The 21,231-nt window shown below is 42.3% G+C and overlaps 1 protein-coding gene across 1 annotated transcript in view; it reads left to right on the top strand.

The window, feature by feature from the left end:
* ADAMTS19 (ADAM metallopeptidase with thrombospondin type 1 motif 19) overlaps positions 1-21,231 on the top strand; it is a 355,301-nt gene that overhangs the window by 317,447 nt on the left and 16,623 nt on the right. The window contains exons 17-21 of the mRNA XM_044291002.1: positions 7,767-7,924; positions 9,489-9,642; positions 13,952-14,087; positions 20,077-20,281; positions 20,859-21,011. Coding sequence (XP_044146937.1) covers positions 7,767-7,924; positions 9,489-9,642; positions 13,952-14,087; positions 20,077-20,281; positions 20,859-21,011 — 806 coding nt within the window. The remainder of the gene's footprint in view (positions 1-7,766; positions 7,925-9,488; positions 9,643-13,951; positions 14,088-20,076; positions 20,282-20,858; positions 21,012-21,231) is intronic.

Genomic DNA, 21,231 nt, shown 5'->3' with positions numbered 1-21,231 from the left:
GTATTATTTTCTTGATAGCGGAAATCGGCAATGTAATATGTGCGTATTGCGCGTGCAATACAGGCGTAGCTCACTTTTGCTGCAAAGTAGAAAATGCAAAGTACAGTAATTCCTATCACACTACTAGGGATGAGCGAACTCGAACTGTATAGTTCGGGTTTGTACCGAATTTTGGGGTGTCCGTGACACGGACCCGAACCCGGACATTTTCGTAAAAGTCCGGGTTCGGGTTCGGTGTTCGTCGCTTTCTTGGCGCTTTTGTGACGCTTTCTTGGCGCTTTTTGAAAGGCTGCAAAGCAGCCAATCAACAAGCGTCATACTACTTGCCCCAAGAGGCCATCACAGCCATGCCTACTATTGGCATGGCTGTGATTGGCCAGAGCACCATGTGACCCAGCCTCTATTTAAGCTGGAGTCACATAGCGCCGCCCGTCACTCTGCTCTGATTAGCGTAGGGAGAGGTTGCGGCTGCGACAGTAGGGCGAGATTAGGCAGATTAACTCCTCCAAAGTACTTGATTATTGATCGATCTGCAGCTGTGGATCATTGAGCTGCTGAAATTCAATTGCTCACTGTTTTTAGGCTGCCCAGACCGTTTGTCAGTCACATTTTTCTGGGGTGATCGGCGGCCATTTTGTGTCTTGTGGTGCGCCAGCACAAGCTGCGACCAAGTGCATTTAACCCTCAATGGTGTGGTTGTTTTTTGGCTAAAGCCTACATCAGGGTAAAGCTGTCACACCAAGTGCATTTAACCAGCAATAGTCTGTTTATTTTTTGGCCATATACTACATCAGGGGCAAGCTGCGCCCGTCACCAAGTGCATTTAACCTTCAATAGTGTGGTTGTTTTTTGGCTAAAGCCTACATCAGGGTGAAGCTGTCACACCAAGTGCATTTAACCAGCAATAGTCTGTTTATTTTTTGGCCATATACTACATCAGGGGCAAGCTGCGCCCGTCACCAAGTGCATTTAACCCTCAGTAGTGTGGTTGGTCAAGCTATCACACCAAGTGCATGTAACCAGCAATAGTCTGTTCATTTTTTGGCCATATACTAAATCAGGGGCAAGCTGCGCCCGTCACCAAGTGCATTTAACCAGCAATAGTCTGTTCATTTTTTGGCCATATACTACATCAGGGGCAAGCTGCGCCCGTCACCAAGTGCATTTAACCAGCAATAGTCTGTTCATTTTTTGGCCATATACTACATCAGGGGCAAGCTGCGCCCGTCACCAAGTGCATTTAACCAGCAATAGTCTGTTCATTTTTTGGCCATATACTACATCAGGGGCAAGCTGCGCCCGTCACCAAGTGCATTTAACCCTCAGTAGTGTGGTTGGTCAAGCTATCACACCAAGTGCATTTAACCAGCAATAGTCTGTTCATTTTTTGGCCATATACTAAATCAGGGGCAAGCTGCGCCTGTCACCAAGTGCATTTAACCAGCAATAGTCTGTTCATTTTTTGGCCATATACTACATCAGGGGCAAGCTGCGCCCGTCACCAAGTGCATTTAAACCTCAGTAGTGTGGTTGGTCAAGCTGTGACACCAAGTGCATTTAACCAGCAATAGTCTGTTCATTTTTTGGCCATATACTACATCAGGGGCAAGCTGCGCCCGTCACCAAGTGCATTTAACCCTCAGTAGTGTGGTTGGTCAAGCTGTCACACCAAGTGCATTTAACCAGCAATAGTCTGTTCATTTTTTGGCCATATACTACATCAGGGGCAAGCTGCGCCTGTCACCAAGTGCATTTAACCCTCAATGGTGTGGTTGTTTTTTGGCTAAAGCCTACATCAGGGTGAAGCTGTCACACCAAGTGCATTTAACCAGCAATAGTCTGTTCATTTTTTGGCCATATACTAAATCAGGGGCAAGCTGCGCCCGTCACCAAGTGCATTTAACCCTCAGTAGTGTGGTTGGTCAAGCTGTCACACCAAGTGCATTTAACCAGCAATAGTCTGTTCATTTTTTGGCCATATACTACATCAGGGGCAAGCTGCGCCTGTCACCAAGTGCATTTAACCCTCAATGGTGTGGTTGTTTTTTGGCTAAAGCCTACATCAGGGTGAAGCTGTCACACCAAGTGCATTTAACCAGCAATAGTCTGTTCATTTTTTGGCCATATACTAAATCAGGGGCAAGCTGCGCCCGTCACCAAGTGTATTTAACCCTCAGTAGTGTGGTTGGTCAAGCTATCACTCCAAGTGCATTTAACCAGCAATAGTCTGTTCATTTTTTGGCCATATACTAAATCAGGGGCAAGCTGCGCCCGTCACCAAGTGCATTTAACCCTCAGTAGTGTGGTTGGTCAAGCTATCACACCAAGTGCATTTAACCAGCAATAGTCTGTTCATTTTTTGGCCATATACTAAATCAGGGGCAAGCTGCGCCCGTCACCAAGTGCATTTAACCAGCAATAGTCTGTTCATTTTTTGGCCATATACTACATCAGGGGCAAGCTGCGCTCGTTACCAAGTGCATTTACCCTCAGTAGTGTGGTTGGTCAAGCTATCACACCAAGTGCATTTAACCAGCAATAGCCTGTTCATTTTTTGGCCATATACTACATCAGGGGCAAGCTGCGCCCGTCACCAAGTGCATTTAACCAGCAATAGTGTGGTTATTTTTCGGCCATATCCCTGTCTAATTCTGTCACTAAATCCATACCGGTCACCCAGCGGCTAAATACTAGGCCTCAAATTTATATCCCGCTAAATCTCTCGTTACCGCTGTCCTGTTGTGGCTGGGAAAGTTATTTAGTGTCCGTCAAAGCACATTTTTTGTTCTGGGTTGAAATACAATTCCCAATTTAGCAATTTCATAATTTAGCGGTTTCTGCTATATCAGAGCTATTTGAAATCTATCCCTAAAAGGGTATATAATATTCAAGGTGCACATAGGGTCATTCAGAATAACTTCACACACACGCTACTGTGCATTTCCAAGTCTAATTCTGTCACTAAATCCATACCGGTCACCCAGCGCCTAAATACTAGGCCTCAAATTTATATCCTGCTAAATCTCTCGTTACCGCTGTCCTGTTGTGGCTGGGAAAGTTATTTAGTGTCCGTCAAAGCACATTTTTTGTTCTGGGTTGAAATACAATTCCCAATTTAGCAATTTCATAATTTAGTGGTTTCTGCTATATCAGAGCTATTTGAAATCTATCCCTAAAAGGGTATATAATATTCAAGGTGCACATAGGGTCATTCAGAATAACTTCACACACACGCTACTGTGCATTTCCAAGTCTAATTCTGTCACTAAATCCATACCGGTCACCCAGCGCCTAAATACTAGGCCTCAAATTTATATCCCGCTAAATCTCTCGTTACCGCTGTCCTGTTGTGGCTGGGAAAGTTATTTAGTGTCCGTCAAAGCACATTTTTTGTTCTGGGTTGAAATACAATTCCCAATTTAGCAATTTCATAATTTAGTGGTTTCTGCTATATCAGAGCTATTTGAAATCTATCCCTAAAAGGGTATATAATATTCAAGGTGCACATAGGGTCATTCAGAATAACTTCACACACACGCTACTGTGCATTTCCAAGTCTAATTCTGTCACTAAATCCATACCGGTCACCCAGCGCCTAAATACTAGGCCTCAAATTTATATCCCGCTAAATCTCTCGTTACCGCTGTCCTGTTGTGGCTGGGAAAGTTATTTAGTGTCTGTCAAAGCACATTTTTTGTTCTGGGTTGAAATACAATTCCCAATTTAGCAATTTCATAATTTAGTGGTTTCTGCTATATCAGAGCTATTTGAAATCTATCCCTAAAAGGGTATATAATATTCAAGGTGCACATAGGGTCATTCAGAATAACTTCACACACACGCTACTGTGCATTTCCAAGTCTAATTCTGTCACTAAATCCATACCGGTCACCCAGCGCCTAAATACTAGGCCTCAAATTTATATCCTGCTAAATCTCTTGTTACCGCTGTCCTGTTGTGGCTGGGAAAGTTATTTAGTTCATTCAACCCAAAGTTGAATGAACCTCTCCCCTGTCTGGGTGCCGGGGCCTAAATATATGCCAATGGACTGTTCCAATGTTGGGTGACGTGAAGCCTGATTCTCTGCTATGACATGCAGAATGATTCTCTGCTGACATGAAGCCAGATCCTCTGTTACGGGACCTCTCTCCTCTGCCTGGGTGCTGGGCCTAAATTTATGAAAATGGACTCTTACAGTGGTGGGTGACGTGAAGCCTGATTCTCTGCTATGATATGAAGACTGATTCTCTGCTGACATGAAGCCAGATTGTCTGTTACGGGACCTCTCTCCTCTGCCTGGGTGCTGGGCCTAAATATATGCCAATGGACTGTTGCAGTGGTGGCTGACGTGAAGCCTCATTCTCTGCTATGACATGCAGACTAATTCTCTGCTGACATGAAGTCAGATCCTCTGTTACGGGACCTCTCTCCTCTGCCTGGGTGCTGGGCCTAAACTTATGAAAATGGACTCTTACAGTGGTGGGTGACGTGAAGCCTCATTCTCTGCTATGACATGCAGACTAATTCTCTGCTGACATGAAGCCAGATTGTCTGTTACGGGACCTCTCTCCTCTGCCTGGGTGCTGGGCCTAAATTTATGACAATGGACTGTTGCAGTGGTGGGTGACGTGAAGCCTGATTCTCTGCTATGACATGCAGACTGATTCTCTACTGACATGAAGCCAGATTGTCTGTTACGGGACCTCTCTCCTCTGCCTGTGTGCTGGGCCTAAATATATGCCAATGGACTGTTGCAGTGGTGGCTGACGTGAAGCCTCATTCTCTGCTATGACATGCAGACTAATTCTCTGCTGACATGAAGCCAGATTGTCTGTTACGGGACCTCTCTCCTCTGCCTGGGTGCTGGGCCTAAACTTATGAAAATGGACTATTACAGTGGTGGCTGACGTGAAGCCTGATTCTCTGCTATGACATGAAGACTGATTCTCTGCTGACATGAAGCCAGATTGTCTGTTACGGGACCTCTCTCCTCTGCCTGGGTGCTGGGCCTAAAGTTATGAAAATGGACTCTTACAGTGGTGGCTGACGTGAAGCCTGATTCTCTGCTATGACATGAAGACTGATTCTCTGCTGACATGAAGCCAGATTGTCTGTTACGGGACCTCTCTCCTCTGCCTGGGTGCTGGGCCTAAACTTATGAAAATGGACTCTTATAGTGGTGGGTGACGTGAAGCCTCATTCTCTGCTATGACATGCAGACTAATTCTCTGCTGACATGAAGCCAGATTGTCTGTTACGGGACCTCTCTCCTCTGCCTGGGTGCTGGGCCTAAATTTATGACAATGGACTGTTGCAGTGGTGGGTGACGTGAAGCCTGATTCTCTGCTATGACATGCAGACTGATTCTCTGCTGACATGAAGCCAGATTGTCTGTTACGGGACCTCTCTCCTCTGCCTGTGTGCTGGGCCTAAATATATGCCAATGGACTGTTGCAGTGGTGGCTGACGTGAAGCCTCATTCTCTGCTATGACATGCAGACTAATTCTCTGCTGACATGAAGCCAGATCCTCTGTTACGGGACCTCTCTCCTCTGCCTGGGTGCTGGGCCTAAATTTATGAAAATGGACTCTTACAGTGGTGGGTGACGTGAAGCCTGATTCTCTGCTATGACATGAAGACTGATTCTCTACTGACATGAAGCCAGATCCTCTGTTACGGGACCTCTCTCCTCTGCCTGGGTTCCGGGGCCTAAATATCTGAGAATGGACTGTTCCAGTGGTGGGTGACGGGAAGCCAGATTCTCTGCTATGGGACCTCTCTCCAATTGATTTTGGTTAATTTTTATTTATTTAATTTTTATTTTTATTCATTTCCCTATCCACATTTGTTTGCAGGGGATTTACCTACATGTTGCTGCCTTTTGCAGCCCTCTAGCCCTTTCCTGGGCTGTTTTACAGCCTTTTTAGTGCCGAAAAGTTCGGGTCCCCATTGACTTCAATGGGGTTCGGGTTCGGGACGAAGTTCGGATCGGGTTCGGATCCCGAACCCGAACATTTTCGGGAAGTTCGGCCGAACTTCTCGAACCCGAACATCCAGGTGTTCGCTCAACTCTACACACTACCTAACACCCTGCAGTGGAACCTATCAGCTACACTATATCACTATCTAACCTACACTGACTATCTCCCACTAACTATCTGTATTATATATAAGCTAACTAACTATCTAATATAATGGAATAAGGATCCAGATGACTGAATAAAGCACAGAGCACAGCAATTACACTGCTCTCTCTCTCTCTCTCTCTCTCTCTCTCAGAACTGCAAAAAACAGCAGAAAATGGCTGCTGGGGAGGTTCTTATATAGTAAGGGGTAGGCAACTTTCCTATTGGTTGCTAGGGATGTTGCTAAGCTCAGACAAAGATATTGCAGCCTTCTCATTGGCCCACAAGCAAGAAACAGAGAGGGTACTAAATGCTGAGTGGAATTTTGACAATGTGTTGGGTATCTGATGTACAGAGTGGACCATTTATATGGATACACCTTAATAAAATGGGAATGGTTGGTGATATTAACTTCCTGTTTGTTGCACATTAGTATATGTGAGGGGGGAAACTTTTCAAGATGGGCGGTGACCATGGTGGCCATTTTGAAGTTGGCCATTTTGAATCCAACTTTAGTTTTTTCAATAGGAAGAGGGTCATGTGAAACATCAAAATTATTCTCCTGCAGTGTTGCTCTCAGTGTGTGAAGAGTGGGAGAAGAGGGTTGCATTGACAATCCAACACAATGGGCAGCACATTGAACACATTTTATAAGTGGTCAGAAACTTGTAAATAACTCATGAAAGAATAAAGTTACGTTAAAACCAAGCACACCATTGTTTTTCTTGTGAAATTCCCAATAATTTTGATGTGTCACATGACCCTCTTCCTATTGAAAAAACAAAAGTTGGATTCAAAATGGCCGACTTCAAAATGGCCGCCATGGTCACCACCCATCTTGAAAAGTTTCCCCCCTCACATATACTAATGTGCCACAAACAGGAAGTTAATATCACTAACTATTCCCATTTTATTAAGGTGTATCCATATAAATGGCCCACCCTGTACTTTGAGAAAATATATGGGTATGAAAGGTTAGTTTGTGTTTTATTTTATTTTATTTTATTTAAGTGTCAAAACTGCAAAAATTTTCCTAACTACCAGAGATGTAAAATTTCTGAACACCCCTGACGACAAAAGTGTTAAAGAGATTCTGTCACCGAGTTTATGCTACCTGATCTAAGAGCAGCATAAACTGGAGATGCAGACGCTGATTTCATTGGTACGGCATAACTTACTCGATGGCTTGGTGTACTGTAGCTTGATAAAATTGCCCTCTATCAGCCAAGGATGTAGTCTGTTATGTATGTGCCAGTTAGCCCCTGATATTCATGGGCTGTGTCTTCCTCCCATTCACCTGCCAGTGATTGGCAGCCTTTTTCCTATGGACAGTATAGGGAGAAAGTTGCTTGTCAGAGGTGGATGTGTGATGTGGAGCCTAACCTCATGGATATAAAGCTCGGGCAGCATAAGCGTGGAGCAGATTCCCTTTAACATCAATGAGACGTGTTAAGACTTAAAAACAGACACTACATACAGTACATGCCATAGTCTATTGTAAACAGAAGCCCTGTGAGTAGAATCCTACTACCGATTTTTGAACTTACAGGTAATAATAATAAGTTGAGGAGTGATAGAAAAAAATATATTACTCCATCTGTTGCTCAGTTATATTTGATAATCAGTGCAATCTTAAACAGCTTTAAGGGACACAGAGAAACAGTCTATTAATGACGACTGGAAGATTGAAGAGCCTGGGACCTTCTACATGGCTGGAACTACAGTTAACTACATTCGAAGAGGACTCTGGGAGAAGATATCTGCAAAAGGCCCAACAACAACACCACTTCATTTACTGGTAAAATGCAAAAACGCCGGCAATTACACAATGAACGTGTTTCTATGAATTGTAGCAACCATTTAGTATCTATATATGGTGATAATCATTGAATCAAAATGCAATATTGTTATTTCCTGTTATTTATAGTATTTTATATATTTACGCACATACTGGGGTGACATGGGACTGGAGTTCTGAGAAAAAATAGGCCAGCATAGCCAGATACTACCTTTCCCTGCCAAGGCCCATTGACTATAATGGGATCCGGTGGGAATAGTCAATGGGGCCTGGTGGTGCTGCTGGAAGATTTTAGCGCTAGTGTGAAAGTAGCCTATGTACAACTCTGCAAACAAAACTCATGCAACTCCATCAATGAAAAAGTAAAAAATGTACACATGAACTTTTTATTTTTTTTGCTTACTTGCTTCATAAATACATGTCTAAAATCAGAGGCTGGCGCCTCTTCATAACCTCGGCGATCCACTGCCAGCTTAGGGCTTTATTAAGACTGGCGTCTAAAGCGCCAGACTTAATAAATGTGCCCCTAAATTTAGGACAAAGCATACACTTCATCATAAATTAGGCACATCCTGTGGCAGCGCAGGGGATGTCAAGACTGGCATAGAAAATGCCAGTTGTGATAAATCTCCCCATTGTCCTTTCAAAAAAATAAATGAAAGATATAAAATGCTGTATGTTATAGAAATACAGCTCACCCCGCAAAAAGTGCTCATACTGTTATTAAAAGTAAAAAAGTTGTGTCTGCGTAGATAGAAAATGAAAAAAAAAAGTGTTATTCAGAACCAATTCCCAACCATTGTTGCAATAGCCAGTTGCACTGCACATCTCTAGGTGAACTCTTCCTAGCTACTGTATGTGAGAACATATTTTTCAACTTTTTTAAAATGTTGACACTGTAATGGAAAGCACTTGAATTTTCAGCTTTGAGAGAATTTCTTGATAAAACACTCCACATGTATTGGCTGTGATTCTTTCCAGTCTAAATAAAGAATAACACCTGCATTGAATTGAACTCACATGTTCATCATACGTATCATGTCGACAATAATATTTTCTAGACAGTGAAGCTGAAAATGAATTGCGTCCAGGAAAGCAGACTGAGGCGAAAAATGAAAAGCATTTCACACACATCGCTTGCTGCAAAGGAGGACTTTTCCAAGTTTAGTTTAGACTTCAAAATATGTAGCACATATGGAAAACTCCTGCTGACAGTCATAGTGACAGCCTATCCTTAATGGCCTGTGTTTGAGGATGGTTCCACTCGTCTTTAATGTTCATCTACAAATATGTGCAAAAGTAACGACTGTTTTCCTAGAAATGACAGAGATTTTATGAGCCAAATTACACTAAGTTAATAAAAATATCCACTTCCCAATAAAAAGCCTTCAGATACACGCAGCAGTCTCAAAGTCTTCCTGAAAGAAGTAAAAATGACATCTGCAGTTGCCAGCATATTTTCCACACATCAGGACACTATACTTGCAGCACATGCCAATGTTCCATTTCCTTTAGTGATCTACATTTTCATTTTTGTATTGACTTGATCCTGTGTATTTTGCAGGTGCTACTATTTCATGACCAGAATTATGGTCTCCATTATGAATATACAGTACCACTGGACCCGATTCCGGAGAACCAGAGTGCAAAAGTGAATGAACCTTTGTATATGTGGACGCACTCCGGCTGGGAAGATTGTGATGCTGTTTGTGGTGGAGGTAAATAACATCTGCACTAAGGATGTATGAAGGGTCATACACAAAATTCATAAGATTCCAATAGAATAAACATACTGCACTTTGAGTAAAGTTAAAGGAGTTTTATGGGAGTTTAATATGAATGACCTATCCTCAGGGTAGGTCATCAATATCTGGTCGTGGGGGTCTGACTCCCGGTACCGCCAACAATCAGGCTAGTAATGTCTTGTTCATTAGTTAGATGGCCTATGTGCAGATCAATCTGTTCAACTGAATGGGCCTGGACTGTAATATCAAACACGTCGCTATACAGTGTATGGCACTGTGCTTGGTAAGCTGTGAGGAGGCAGTCTCCCATTCAGCTGTGTCCCATTCTCTCTTTGATCACCAGGAGTTTCATCACTAGAATCCCCCAACCCCCAATTCCAGTGTCTCCCAGATGATGCACAGATCAGGGCATGTGCTCCTTTTTTTATCTCTTGGCATTTCTTCCAGCTGCCTCACTTCCTCTCACTGGACTTAGCTTCTCAAGGAAAGCTCCTTCATGGCTGCCAAACATGCACCTGCCAACACATGATGGCAACTCGAGAAGGAGAAATTGGACTAATTGCAGTACAGCAAGGTTTTAGCAATAAAGGAAGCATGGTCACCATAGCAGTGCTGACATTGACTCTCCTACAACCACTGATCTCGGCTTCAGCCTTAGACTTGACCTACAACTAACTCCATGTGGAGCCAAGAGACAATCTTTTTAAAGTATCTCCATGAAGGGAGTCTCCCGAATGCCTCATTCACACATCAGTGTTCGGTCAGTGATTTCCATCAGTAATTTTGAGCCCAAACCAGGTGCGGCTCTAAACACAGAACAGGAGCAGATTCTTTCCATTATACCTTATATCTGTGGAGGCTCCAATCCTGGTTTTGGCTTACAATCACTGATGGAAATCACTGACCAAACACTGACTGTGTGAATGAGGCTTACAGCAGGGTTTAGAAAATGAATAATTGGATGTGGGGTTTAGAAAACATTCTGCCATTTAAGAGCAAATTTATATTTCAGTTTTAAAGAGTCATTATGTTTAGTTTAGGTAGAAATGTAAAGATACTTTCTAGAAGAAATCATTGCTTACTGATGGCAACAAATGTATCAGGATAAAGCCCATTGGAGAGTAGAAGGACACTTTACCAGTCTATGAAGAAGTTGAAGGTTCTAGATTGGGTTTACTAATGACTTTTAGTTAGATGTAACGACAACACCCTCAGAAATTGACAGGATCCAGAGAATACTGTTGGTTAGGCAAGGTATGGCAGGTGGAAGCAAACTGAAATGTCAGAGGTGATCCGCCACAGGCTGAGCACTAACCAGCTGACATAGTCCTGTCTCTTCAAGATGTAGGTAGAAGACATCTGCACAGGTATGCACAGTGGCTGGTGTTTAGTCATGTCTAGTCATGTCTACTATTGGCTAAAGGAAATATGTAATCAGAAAATGACCATTTTTTAAATTTTTGCTGAGGATATTTTTATTTTCCATGTTACTGTCTATATATATATATATATATATATATATATATATATATATATACAGTACAGACCAAAAGTTTGAACACACCTTCTCATTCAAAGAGTTTTCTTTATTTTCATGACTATGAAAATTGTAGATTCACACTGAAGGCATCAAAACTATGAATTAACACATGTGGAATTATATACATAACAAAAAAGTGTGAAACAACTGAAAATATGTCATATTCTAGGTTCTTCAAAGTAGCCACCTTTTGCTTTGATTACTGCTTTGCACACTCTTGGCATTCTCTTGATGAGCTTCAAGAGGTAGTCAACTGAAATGGTCTTCCAACAGTCTTGAAGGAGTTCCCAGAGATGCTTAGCACTTGTTGGCCTTTTTGCCTTCACTCTGCGGTCCAGCTCACCCCAAACCATCTCGATTGGGTTCAGCTCCGGTGACTGTGGAGGCCAGGTCATCTGGCACAGCACCCCATCACTCTCCTTCATGGTCAAATAGCCCTTACACAGCATGGAGGTGTGTTTGGGGTCATTGTCCTGTTGAAAAATAAATGACGATCCAACTAAACGCAAACCGGATAGAATCGCATGCCGCTGCAAGATGCTGTGGTAGCCATGCTGGTTCAGTATGCCTTCAATTTTGAATAAATCCCCAACAGTGTCACCAGCAAACACCCCCACACCATCACACCTCCTCCTCCATGCTTCACGGTGGGAACCAGGCATGTAGAGTCCATCCGTTCACCTTTTCTGCGTCGCACAAAGACACGTGGTTGGAACCAAAGATCTCAAATTTGGACTCATCAGACCAAAGCACAGATTTCCACTGGTCTAATGTCCATTCCTTGTGTTCTTTAGCCCAAACAAGTCTCTTCTGCTTGTTGCCTGTCCTTAGCAGTGGTTTCCTAGCAGATATTCTACCATGAAGGCTTGATTCACACAGTCTCCTCTTAACAGTTGTTCTAGAGATGTGTCTGCTGCTTGAACTCTGTGTGGCATTGACCTGGTCTCTAATCTGAGCTGCTGTTAACCTGTGATTTCTGAGGCTGGTGACTTGGATGAACTTATCCTCCGCAGCAGAGGTGACTCTTGGTCTTCCTTTCCTGGGGCGATCCGCATGTGAGCTAGTTTCTTTGTAGCGCTTGATGGTTTTTGTGACTGCACTTGGGGACACTTTCAAGGTTTTCCCAATTTTTCAGACTGACTGACCTTAATTTCTTAAAGTAATGATGGCCACTAGTTTTTCTTTACCTAGCTGCTTTTTTCTTGCCATAATACAAATTCTAACAGTCTATTCAGTAGGACTATCAGCTGTGTATCCACCTGACTTCTCCACAACGCAACTGATGGTCCCAACCCCATTTATAAGGCAAGAAATCCCACTTATTAAACCTGACAGGGCACACCTGTGAAGTGAAAACCATTTCAGGTGACTACCTCTTGAAGCTCATCAAGAGAATGCCAAGAGTGTGCAAAGCAGTAATCAAAGCAAAAGGTGGCTACTTTGAAGAACCTAGAATATGACATATTTTCAGTTGTTTCACACTTTTTTGTTATGTATATAATTCCACATGTGTTAATTCATAGTTTTGATGCCTTCAGTATGAATCTACAATTTTCATAGTCATGAAAATAAATAAAACTCTTTGAATGAGAAGGTGTGTCCAAACTTTTGGTCTGTACTGTATATATATATACATATATAAAGAGCAAATAAGAAGGCAGGACTCCAAGTAGTAAAAAGGGGACGGTTTATTCACCCAACCAGCAGCAACGTTTTCAGCTCTCTCTATGGAGCCTTTGTCTAGCTGGACAAAGGCTCCATAGAGAGAGCTGAAACGTTGCTGCTGGTTGGGTGAATAAACCGTCCACTTTTTCACTACTTGGAGTGCTGCCTTCTTATATGCTCTTTATCTACACTTGGGGCCTTGGTCTCAGGTCCCTCAGGAGGATTTGCACCCACACACATTTTTTGTGTGCTGCTTCATTTCTTTTTTCTTCTATATACATATATATATATATATATATATATATATATATATGTATAATGTATACAATCCTGCAGTGTCAACACTGTTCATTAGGTCCATAACCAACTTTTCAGTAGCCATCGCATTATCCTCACAGGCAGAATTACAATGACTGATATCACTTCTAGATAGACGACACAAAATCACCTGTTGAACATAAAAATGTGACTCAAACAATATGTAATTTTCTGATGACGCATTCCCTTTAATAGCAGTGAAGCCAGAATATAGCAGACTCATAATTATAAGTCCTCTGTACTTATGATGAGAGTGTTATGAGGAATACCTAAAAATCTTTCTGAAAAAGCATGGTGCTGGAAAACTGGAGGCCTGAACAGGACAGCAATTAACGTTTTCAATGCCATGAAACAACCCCTGCATAGTAGGACACATTGACATAGTAGTCAAGGCACAATTTGCAATAAGTGAACTGCTGTATAAGAAATATTTATTCATTTTTATAAGTTTATTATACATTTAAGAATGAATAGCTGCTGCTACATATATCTTTGTTATCTCATTGTGTGTCATGCTGGCAAAAAGCAGCTCACTGAAATAAATCCTTATGCGCCCCATTAAAATTGTGTCTTTTGGTTTAGTTATGTGTCTAATCCTTCTGTTATTTTCATTGTTCTGCTTCTCTAATGTAGCAGAACTACGGAAAGTGAAAATGTGGGTGTGAACTCAGCCTTACGTGACATTTAATAATGACAGCGTTCTTATTATGGAAGTAAGTAATAATGGCCAGACAATAATGTCTTTGTTTTATGCACTAGGTGAAAGAAGGACAACAGTGTCCTGTACGAAAATCATGAATAAAAATATTACTATTGTGGACAATGCAAGCTGTAAAGACCTGATGAAGCCAGAACCTCAAATAAGAAAATGCAATGAACAACCTTGTCAAACAAGGTACATATATTCTTTTCTCTCGTCTCACACATTTTCTGCTAGCTTCAGCTCACTCATGCCACTATATTAAGGTAGTGGGTGGGGTTTGCAGGACAGATTGACATTTAAATTGGAACAATTTTTATCACTTTTTTATAACTTTTTTATAAATGCAGGATGAAGAAATTGCCATTTTGGTATTCTTTCATTTTCTGTCTGGTGTTCACTGTGAGTTACGTTAAGACCGTATAACAGGCAGGTGTAATTTATCACCCTGTACATAACTGCAGTAGAGCGAAATTTATCATAGCTAATCCGTTCTGTTACCTGTAGCGTTGTCCATATAATGGGCAGGTATAGTTTATCGCCCTGTACATAACTGTTCAGTGGAGCGAAATTTATCATAGCTAATCCCTTCTGTTAGCTGTAGCATTACATTGCATCCAAAAACAGAAGCAGTAACGGCTGCGCTCACCTGAAAGGACGCCACTTAGGAAAGCACGGACTGGAACTGGAAACTGCAGCTCCACAGCAGTAAAATGAAAAAATGAAGAAAGGGTCTAGCTTCTCCAAAAAGTCAATCTTTATTAGATATTACATGGTGCAGATAAAATCCATGATCCAAACAACAAGGTCTACGCGTTTCGAGCCTCTCTGGTTAGGTCCTTTTTCATGACATTAGTCACTTTTTGGAGAAGCTGGACCTTTTCTTCATTTTTGCATATTACATTGTATCCATTTTACTAGCGTGTAATTTATCACCCTGTACATAGCTGCAGGGAAATGAAATGTATCATAGCTAATCCGTTCATATAATCGGCAGGTGTAATTTACATAACTGTACAGTGGAGCAAAATTTATCATAGCTAGTCCCTTCTGTTAGCTGTCGCGTTATGTTAAGTTTGTATTACGGGCAAGTGTAATTTATTGCCCTATACATAACTGTGCAGTGGTGCAAAATTTATCATAGCCAATCTGTTCTGTTAGCGATACACTATGGCCAACAGACAGTTGCCTGGGCCCTTTAAAGGAACGCGCAGTGGCAAAAATATGGTTGTAGCCGGCACAAGTAGCAGCAGAAGAATAGGGGGGAGGGGGGGGTGCAGCCATAGGCTGGCCTGGCAACAGGCCAGAGCTGTCACTGTCATCTAGCAATCATGTTTTGACCAACAATTCAGCTGCACTGGAATGGTTGACTCATTCTTCAACATCATCTCAAGTGACAAAAGATACACACAGCCAGGAATCAGTAGTGACACCATGCTTAGTTGTCATGGCCCAGGAACTGCCTCTATACCCTCCCCTGTCCTGAACTCGCCTCTTACTTTTCCTGCTCCATCTGTAAGCCAAGTAATGGTAGCCGCCAGCTATTCTCTGCTTTTCAGCAACAATGAGCTTTGTGAGGACAATCAGCAGAGGTCTGCTGCGGACTCCTTTAGGCATGCAGCTACCGACGATGACAGTCTGGTGGAAGCACATGTTGCAAGCGGTCAGGGACGTGCATATGAGACTGGTGAGGGTGACACAAGTGACAACTAAACATTTGTAGATGATGATGTAGCCGATTGCACGTGGGAGCCGGTTGAAGAGGGGGCATCATCATCAGGGGGTGAGGGTGGCAGCGTGCTCGCGAGACAGCAGGGTGCCCATGGGACAGCAGGGTGGAAGCAGTAGGAGATCTTTAGCTAAATGCAGGAGGGGTGCAACCTCTGCTACTCGGGAGACTACCTGTGAGGAACACACTAGCACTGCATGGGTTCATAAAAGCAGTGGCAAGCAGGCATCACGCAGTGGTGGAGGGAAAATGCCATACTCAACAGTGTGGGAATTTTTCACCAAGTCACCGGTGGACATTAGCATGGCGGTATGCAGGATGTGTGGGCAGAGGATGAAGCACAGCCAGGGTGCTAATGTTGGTATAAACACATGGAGCATCACCATAAAGTGGCAGGAAAAAACTGTGCCACTCATTTAGTCTTACAGCCTAATGCAACAACTTCTGCATCTTCCATCAGCCCACAGCCCCTCTCAAGTAGTCAGGGCTCATCAATGTCAGAAGAAGGAAGCTGTCATTCCTTCCCATTGACATCCTCCTCTTTCTCATAACTTGTTTCGACAGCAATCAATGAGGCAATTGCAAAAAGACAACAGTATACATGCGCTCATCCAAACACGCAGAAGTTTAACGTGCAGCTGGCCAAGTTGTTGGTACTACAGTCCCTCTCTTTCCATGTAGGTGACTCTGCACATTTCAGAGAACTGATGGCTTGTGCCCACCCAAGGTGGAGAGTCCCAAGCTGACATCACTTTTCCCAAAAAGCTGTACCAGCCCTGCACACATACATTGAGCAGAAGGTGGGCCAGTCCTTGGGCCTCTCTGTGTCTGGTAGAGTTCATGCCAGTGCTGATGTATGGAGTTGTTACTATTGTCAAGGACAATATATGTCTTTCACAGCCCACAGGGAAAATGTGGTTCTGGCCCAGGCACACCAGCAACTTGCCCAGGTGATGGCAATGCTGCTGTCACGAGGGTGTCACGACCCTGTTGTGCCTGGGGTCAGAAGGTTGCAGAGGGTGGCTACTCACTTGGTTTCAAGAGATTGCTCCATGACCTAGTGGTGGGAATGGATTCCGGTCCAGGTGTTCTCTGTCAGCCACTCCCAGCTTTTATATATTATCCCTTCCTGCTTCCCTTCTTTCCAGATCTTCTATTCTGACCTCTGTTGGAGTTGGAGTTGCCGTGTATGTCTTGGAACTGGAGCTGTTGGATCTTCTGTTCACTCCTGTTGTCTCCTGTTTGTTGTCTCCCTTTTGGGATTGTTTGTGGTGTTTGTGCTGTTTGTCCTTTCCCTGTTGTTACCCTAGGTGTCAGTGGTGAGGAATAGTGCTCCCACTACCCTATTCACTACCTAGGGCTTGTTTCAGGGTAAGCCAGGGGCGAAGCACATGATCGGTGTACGGGTTAACATCCCATCTAGGGACATCAGGGCAGCCAGGTGCCAGTGCTGGGTGAGTTAGGGTCCCCACTCCTCCCTCTCCCTTGTGAAAGGGTACTTTCCTTTCCCTCCCCTCTGCGCAGCACGTCTGTTACCTGCCATATAAGATGTGATAGCCGCCTCCGCATTGTCATGCTGGGATTTCTGCGCCAATGTTCTCCTCTACCTCCTCATACTCCACCTTTTCCTCAGCTTCCACTGTAGGCACAGTTCAGAGTGGTCCCCCAGCATACTACCTATGCAAAGCACGGCGTTGTCACGTGGTTCTGCACCTGGTCAGCCTGGGCGAACAAAGTCACACTGGGCAAGAACTGCTCTACCTCATCAACCAAGAAATTGAACACGGCTGTCTCCTTGAAACTGGAGATAGGAACCATGGTCACCGATAACGGGAATAACATTCTGTCTGTGCTGCGTCGGGAGGGCTGATCCATGTGCCCTGCATGGCGCATGTCTTCAATCTGGTTGTCACACGGTTCCTGAAGTCTTCCACCCAACTGCAAGATATCTTGAAAATGTCAAAGAAACTGTGCATCTATTTCGGCGAAGCTGCCGAATCAAATTATTCAAATCTTCGCTCATCTCTAATTATTTTTATTAGGAAACAATTTCCAGCTAAATAGCTATATGACAGTTTGAGATTATGTGAAAACTGAACAGGGATTTGGGAATATTACTCAGAATTTGCTGCAACCTCAATGTGTTATGCAGCTGCTCCAATCAAGGCAGGATAAATAGCCACAGGGATCAGAATTTAGGAGTGTTTGGTGTGGGAAGCAGGTGTCTGTATGGCCTCCATTGTATAAAGAGCAGGCACCTCCCTCCAGATGTGTTACTGCAGAATACTGCTCCAGATAGACATGATGGATGTTTTCAGGATACAACTTAGCTCAGTTTGGCACAAGTAAACTTTAGGTTAGTATGTCAAACGAGACTACGTGTTTAAGCCAAGAGTGCTCTTTAAGGGATAAATGACATAGCAAAAGGATACAATTTCCATAAAGGATCTTTAAATGTTCACAATATATGTGTATCTTCAGACTCCAAATCTTTTCTACCAGGGGCCTCAGAAGAGTAGACCTTAAAGAGTCACTGTACTTTTACACAATTTCATTTAATAGAGAATGGTGTAACTAGCAAATTTCTAAATCACTTCATTTAAAAAATATATATGCCTGTATCCACCTGAAAAAAGGCGCAAAGTCATGGGGTCTCGCTTCCACCAAATTTGCAGTCCACTGCCTGTTATCAGGCAACATCTGTCCCTAGAAACAGAGACTCATAGGAAAAGATGGTTCACAGGAAATTGGGGCATGTCAAAGGTAGCTGAGATCCTGACCCAGATAGAAGCACTGCTTCTACTCTTTTTCTGAAGAGCAGAGAAGCTCATATGTGTCTGTAAGTCTGATCTCTGTGTCCTAAGCAGCTGTCTGAACTTCCTAGAAGAAAACAAACATAGTGGGAAATAAAGGACGTGAAATCACTGCATACAGCTCTGGCAGATTTAACAGAAGAGAGGCACCCACAGCTTCTGAGTGAAATGCATCTAGCTGTGCTTCTGAAACAGGGAGTAATATTGCTGAAAGAGACTTTAGGGAAGCCCAAAAACACCAGTTCCTTCACAGTTATGATTGTACAAAGAAGCACAGTCATTATGCAAACGTTTTTTGAAAACATAGGTACACTTTACATATTGAGTATTGCACTGAAAGCCTGTCAGTGTCAAGAAAATCTTTAAATTTTTTAACAAAATTAACTTTTATTCTCTGCTAAAAATGTAAAGGGTTTTTCCAAGATTTTTTAAAACTGGGCAGAGTAAAATAAATGTCCCGCAGTGATTGATGGCAGCAGTCACATAAACACAAAATGAATGGCATAAGACCTCTGCAGGATCAGCAAGACCTGGGGATGCAACATTATATACAGCCTCCTGCTATCTTTCAAATTTAAAAGTCTTGGAAAACTCCATTGAGTTTAATTGGGGAGATTTATCACAACATGTGGAATGAAGAAGTAGAACATCAGCCATGGTAACCTATCCACATGCAACTTACATTATTTTGAATCTTTTTTTCTATTTAAGCTGTAGCCTAATTGATTGCTATGAGCAACTCATCTACTTTACCTTTCAACTGAATTTAATGAACCTCCTCCATTAATAGTAATAATGTGCCAATAAAAAAAAGCTGAATTAGGATTATTTGTGCAGATGATAATAATAGTGGTTAACTAGTATTGAGTAAACCTATAAGGGTATGACCATGCGTCCATTAACAATGCAGACCGACCAAACACTGTGGGCCTAATTAGATGAATTTGTTTAATTTAATTAGTACATCCACACAGTTTAGACCGCAGCAGGGCTGCATTGTAATTGTGACACAATTTGGGCACTTTCTGGCTACTTGTGCCCAATGTGTATGTAACATAACTATATGGCTATTGCTAATATAGATTTTAGTGATATTATGTGGTATTTGCCATATTTCATAAGTCCTGCCCACTTGTTATACAAATCTTCTGTACTGTCCACATAGAGGTCACGTCCATAAGATGGTGGCTGATGGAGGGTCATGTGACCAGGCAAATCACCTCCATGTGATGTCCCTTACATTCAAATACACTGCACCTACACTAAACTCTCAAAAGTACTGGTGCAGATGGCAGGTACAGTGTATCTGAACAGAGGAGACATCACATGGAGGTAATTTTCCTGGTTACATGACCCTCCATCAGCCGCCATTTAATGGACAGGATCTCTGTGTGGACAGCACAAAAGACTTGCCAAACAAGGGAGAATACCTTATGAAATATAGAAAATGGTGCATAATTTCAACAAAGACTATATCAGTAAGTGCCATATAATCATCTCACAAACGCTTTAATCAACAGTAACCAGAAAGTGGCCAACCCCTTTAAACTATTTCAACATTGATGCAGTATGGAATATAATTATGTATAAAGCTACTGTATTGTAATATGATTCTTCACTTTTAACATGATTTATTTTTTAGGTGGATGATGACGGAATGGAGTCCATGTTCCAAGACATGCGGTAAAGGAACACAGACCCGGCAGACTGCATGTACACAGCAACTCACAAATGGAACACTGATCACAGTTCGTGAAAAAGACTGTCCTGGATACAAGCCTGCTTCAAGCCAGCGCTGTGAGGGCCAGGACTGTATGACAGTGTGGGAGGCCGGAGTATGGTCTGAGGTGTAGTAATACACATGAAGAAGATCAATATGGTGGATCAGAATCATTGCTATTATATTTTGTTTTATTTCTATCACTATTCAGATTTCTATCACTATATTCATATATAGTGTGGTTTGGATGAATTGTAGGCAATTGAACTTTCTTGAATCTTATTTTTTAAATGCCCTCATTCTAAAATTGTTTAATGAATCTCAGTTTTCCACCATGCTTACATGGCAGATCTACCCACAAGCCATCCCTAGAAATAGGACAAATGAATAGTACATATATATGGATCCAGGGATTAAGTACATCACTAAAATAAAATAAAATAAAATATATAGAAGAATATACTGTAGATGATGGTATGAATGTTCCATATGATATGTGAAGAAAGGTACCTTAGTGACTAAGGGATGTTTTTTAGATGCATTCTAGGTATATATAGAATGGTAGGCCTTGCTTTACACTTTAATGTAAAATCTGTTCCATAGGCATTGGCACTCTCCAGTGACCTATTAAAAAACCATACAACTTCTTATTACATCTGTTTACCATGTTAGGGATGAAACTAAAAAACAAATATCTTTTTCAGTGCTCCTTAAAATGTGGTAAAGGTGTACGACATCGGACTGTAAGGTGTACCAACCCGCGTAAGAAATGCCTAATGTCTACCAGACCACGAGAAATGGAAGACTGTGAAGATTACTCTAAGTGCTACATATGGAGAACAGGGGACTGGTCTAAAGTGAGTTCTGATTTCATTATTATTTACTTAAGTGTTTGGTAGTAGCATAGCAAAAGTGAAAAAAGACATAAGTCTCCAGATCAATATAAAGCTGTGTTCACATCTACAGGGTAGGACATGTTTGGAGACTCACTAACAGACTTTTGACAGGAAAAATAACACTACATGCTGCACTCTTTCCAGTCACAATGATGGACACCTTTTATCCACCATTCCATTA

The sequence above is a fragment of the Bufo gargarizans genome, chromosome 1 (assembly GCF_014858855.1).
Source record: "Bufo gargarizans isolate SCDJY-AF-19 chromosome 1, ASM1485885v1, whole genome shotgun sequence".
NCBI classification, from domain to species: Eukaryota; Metazoa; Chordata; class Amphibia; order Anura; family Bufonidae; genus Bufo; species Bufo gargarizans.
This window is presented reverse-complemented; position numbering and strand designations above follow the sequence as displayed.